Below are 5,000 nucleotides of genomic sequence, written 5' to 3'. Positions count from 1 at the left end.
CCAAAACTATGTCTCATCCTGTGCATCTCTGTTCACCCTGTGTCTGAAACACTCTGTTACAGCTCCTGTGTCTGTAAGCCCCACCTCCCAATAAGTCAAGTGTGCTCTGATTGGTCTGCTAGGCGGGCAATAAGGATTGTGTTATGAGATTGCGTCATCTTCTAACAAAGTAAAAGGGCTGGAATTCCAACGAGGCATTCAGGCAGCTGAGAAAAAGTGCTTTCTGTGGGAGAGAGTTACTCTCTCTGGCGTGTACTTTGGGCTTAGTAACTTTGCAGACCGTTTACATTTACAAAAAGCTATATTACACACTTGGGGGAAAGGGTAAAACCGGAAACGCATTATACGTTCTCTTTAATAGCTCCAGGAGCAACCATTTCTGCAACCAAACACAATCAACTACTTTTCTTTCAAATAAAGATAATTATAAATTCATAATTTCGACAACATAAAATAAGCAAACAGCGATGTCTTCAGGTTATCCAATCGACCATTTTCTGAATTCATTAATACTGGTTATGTAGACCAGACCAGTTATGTAGATACGTATATATACGGTATCATTTCTTCAAATTAACCTATTTGACCTACCACCAAACTAAACAATTTCCATTGTGACTGGAAAAACAGGCAACGTTTCACAAGAAGGGGTCATTAGTTCATTTATGAGGCGTCTCAGACACAAAACTATGTACACATGCTTTGCAACCTCTGTCTATTTGTTCAACAAAGCCTCTTTCTTTGCACTCTGGGCCAGATCACCTAATGTTTGGCAATAATGCAAACCTGGAATGTGCAACCTTAAAAACTAAAACCTCTTATAATGAGGAAATGAGTGCATGTCTGCTCCAAAGTAACTCATATTTAATCACGGACTTGTCTGAAGTCTAAGAAGCAGAGGTTTCTCGTTTGTTTGCCTTTCAATTCATGGAAACATCCTAAAAAGCCCCATTCCTTCACAAAACATCTAGACTAGCCTCATCCACCCTCATGGGAAGTTGACTCGCCTCATCCACCCCCATGTGAAGGGGGCTCGCCTCAGACTAGCCTAATTTCCAAATGTAACCATTTATAATGAATAATTTGGCTGGAGAAACTATTGCCATAAAAACAAAAAAATATGGTTATCATCAGCAAGCGTCAGCAGCATGATTGTCAAACAAAGACCGTCTACATTCTACATTCAGTCAACATTCTACACCATGGCACACAGTGGCAAGACAAAGTGGAATGAAGCTAGGGTGGTGATGTGGGTTCAATGCCCCATTACTTTACTGAAGCTAGGGTGGTGATGTGTTATAGTTGTTTCTACCACTTGTGGGTTCTTTGTTGCTTGATTACTTGGTCACATGACGTGGGTGTTTGATGCTTGGTTGCTTGGTCACATGACGTGGGTGTTTGATGCTTGGTTGCTTGGTCACATGACGTGGCTGTTTGATGCTTGGTTGCTTGGTCACATGACGTGGGTGTTTGATGCTTGGTTGCTTGGTCACATGACGCGGGTGTTTGATGCTTGGTCACGTGACGTGGGTGTCTGCTGGGAGACGTGTATGTCTGTGCTGGTTGAGTCACAGTAGTATGTACATCTAAGGCAAGTCATGTGACGTGGGTCTCACCTGTCCCCATCCCCGTAGCTCTGGCACACGATGCGGGAAGCCAAGCCCCTTCTCAAACGGCTGGGTGCCCCGGAAGTGCCCCCGCAGGATCTCCGAGTGACCCGTGTCCCGCACCGGCTGCAGCAGGGCCTCCTGCGCCACGCGCGATTGGCTGCTGTCTCCGTCCACTGCGGTACGCGCCGACGACATCATGGACTCCATAGCCTGCCTGGTGTTGGCTTGAGACGGTCCCACCCAGTTCTGGGCAGCGTCGGGCACCCCATGCCATCCAGGTGCAGCTGGGTCAGGCAGGTAGGAGAGGAAGGACCCCGGGGGTGACCTGCAAGAGAGGAAGAGGAGTGAGGAGGAGGAGGAGGCTCCACAGACTATCAAACGGCATCAAGGAAACCCTATGAGTCAAAATCACAAAGAAGCCAAAAGTGTTTCATAGAAATGAGGAGTAATTCTAATACTTCATGTTTAACTTGTCAACTCCCCGGCTTGTGCCTTGGCCTATTTCAGAGGACATTCCTCCTGCACTTTAAGAAAGAGAGGCGTATTTGATGGCTCCTGTGACATCAGGGTGACGACGGCGAGACTCACCTGTCTCCGTTCCGGTCCGCCACTCGGCTCAGCCCAGGAGAGTCACTCATGCGTGCATACACCCGCTGTTGCCCTGCAACGACAGACAGGCCTTCTTCTAATCCCACTGCTCCTCCTCCTCCTCCTCCTCCTCCCACTCCCCCCCCTCCTCCAGCTCCTCCTGCTGTGACCTCTGAACCCTGACCTCCATCCAGCCCGTTGATGTTGACCCCGGCAGGAGTCCCCGCCAAACTGTCGCAGCCTAGCTCGGAGTGGTCCTCCAGCAGCTCGATGGAGCCGCTGAGCCCCCCCTTGCCCCCCATCCCCGTCCCCGCCTCCGACCCCCTGCTGTTGGGCCGTCCCAGGCTCCCGCCGTGGGGCAGCGGGGCGTCCGAGTCGTCGGCTCGGCTGCACTCTAACGACGAGTCCTCCACCGCCACCAACGAGGGACTGTTGCCAGACGGCCACACCTGCATGTCCGACATCTCCATCAGCGTGTCCTCCTCGGTGGTCGCCATGGGCGCGCAGTCCAGGCTGGACACCTCTTGCCAGTACGGCTCGCTGCCCAGTGGCGAGGGCAGGCTGTACTGCAGCGATGCTGGGGAGAGCATCTCCTCACGGACCAGCTGCCCGTAACCTGGAGCGACACACAGAGAGGCTCGCTGACACCCCTCAAAAAAAAAAATCACCTTCCTCTGGAGGGAAGTGCCCTGGCCCAGATGAGAGGGAGGGGGAGGGAGAGGGACAGGGGGAAGGGGACGCAAGGCAAAGGGGGGAGGGAGAGGGACAGGGGGGGGGGGGGGGGTGTGGGGGGTGTTTAGGGAGCATGGTCAAGCCAGACCAGATCAACCAGCAGTGACAGAGGGAAGTCTAGTGCACACCACACCCATTATTCCTCCTTGTGTGAAACTGCCAGTCACCCTGCCGCCATCATTAGATATATATATACGATTTGTTAGTCCCCACTGATGGTTAAAACACAGGTGTCTAAGGTATGGGCTGAAAATATGGGAGACAACAGGCAGCATCTAATATCAACTATCCTTTTCACAATCTTGTACTCCTACACTATTTTGAATACTAATGCAAATCATTTCATGGAAAGACCACAAAACTAATTAATTTAGCAGCCAGCCACCTTAAACGAGCTCTCTTTATTGAAATGAGTAAGCATACTGGCCTGCATATTTACACTACTGAGGGGCTCAGCTAATCAGGCTGCTTTAGCTGACAACTCCACACCAGGGGCCTTACATTACAGAAACAGAATCTTATCTGTCTAGGAGTTACTGTAATCGTTTTTTACAGAAGGACAGATTCTAAATTCAAAAGCATCCTAATTTACAAAAATAGCCCAAATACATTCCTAACTTTAGGCCAACCCAGATGCTGTCTTAACTTGTGTGTTCTCGTGAAATAACCAACCCTGAGTTAGCTATACTATGTTAGCCCGCAAGCTATACCTCATGGGTGGAACGGTTTTACATTTCTTTTCAGTTGGAAAGGACCATAGGCACAGAAGCCTAATTGCAGAAAGGCTTCAACTTTGTTACGTTTCCAGGACAGTTACGTTTCCAGAAAGATCTAGATGATGTATCACAAAAATCTAATGGCTAACGACTAATGGCTAATGGCTAATGGCTAATGGCAAATGGCTAATGGCTAATTTCTTCTGTAATACACAGGCAATCGTAACAGCCCTCTATACCTAAGCTATTGACTGGCAAATATATCCTGCTTTTCAACTAACAAACAGCTGAATGAACAGTTCTGATATCTCAGTTGTGACTCCTGAGATGTTGGGGGCATTAAGACCCACAGTGGCACCAAGATGGATGGAAAGTGCAGTCGAACTAATCGGCAACATCTGAATCACTCCTGTGTTTTTATTTATGATACATGTTGTTAGCATTTTACTTTGTTAGCAAGATATCCTTGGTTGGCTTGGAAAGTCACCATCATTTCCTTTGATGGTGACCATTTTTGAATCGATCGTGATCAAATGATTATGTATGATGAGCTGTTTGTAATGACCAATCGTGAGCCATGTTGGACGATACACCTGGCAGTTGTGTTGGTGAGGTGTGCACTAGGCTGGGCAGGAGCTGACCAATCACAGCGGGGCTGCTCCTTCTGTCTCCTGGAGGGGGTGTGTGTGTGTTGCCACTGGGCCAGACAAGGGGCACTGCTACCTCACACACACACACACACACACACAGATAAATACACATACACACGCACACACTTATATCTAGACTCTATAGTACACATACACACACACACACACACACACTCAGACAGACACACTCTTGCACACCATGCTCTCAGTATAGTCTGTGGTTGTAGTTCAGGCAGGAGACCCAGCATGCGAGTAGTGTCATACACCATCTCCTACACACACACACACACACACACACACACACACACACACACACACACACACACACACACACACACACATCTCCTACACACACACATTCTTCTCACTTATGTACTGGTGTTTGTGCCGAAGCCACGAAGGACCACAGTGAATGTAACAGACACAATGATCAAAAGATTACACATCTACATCTAAATATTAAAATATTACAAATCTAACAATCTAGGCACACTATAGACATATAGACATATATAGACATATAGACACATGCTATACACACAATATAGCAATTTGATTGAAGGTATTATATAACATTACATTCTTAATGCCACAAAAAAACATGTGAGACACTATACATGACATGTTTATATAGTACATGTAACATTACGTATTAAAACATTTCTTCTTACATACAAACTCACATGCTCTCAACACACTCAAAC

At 47.5% G+C, this 5,000-nt stretch overlaps 1 protein-coding gene across 1 annotated transcript in view; it reads right to left on the bottom strand.

The window, feature by feature from the left end:
- The window catches only part of LOC105894373 (ankyrin-1-like), a 139,378-nt gene that overhangs the window by 14,770 nt on the left and 119,608 nt on the right, over positions 1-5,000 (bottom strand). The window contains 2 exon segments of the mRNA XM_031571020.2: positions 1,617-1,935; positions 2,199-2,814. Of these exon segments, the coding sequence (XP_031426880.1) occupies positions 1,617-1,935; positions 2,199-2,814 (935 nt within the window).

Source organism: Clupea harengus, chromosome 7, assembly GCF_900700415.2.
Source record: "Clupea harengus chromosome 7, Ch_v2.0.2, whole genome shotgun sequence".
NCBI lineage: Eukaryota > Metazoa > Chordata > Actinopteri > Clupeiformes > Clupeidae > Clupea > Clupea harengus.
This window is presented reverse-complemented; position numbering and strand designations above follow the sequence as displayed.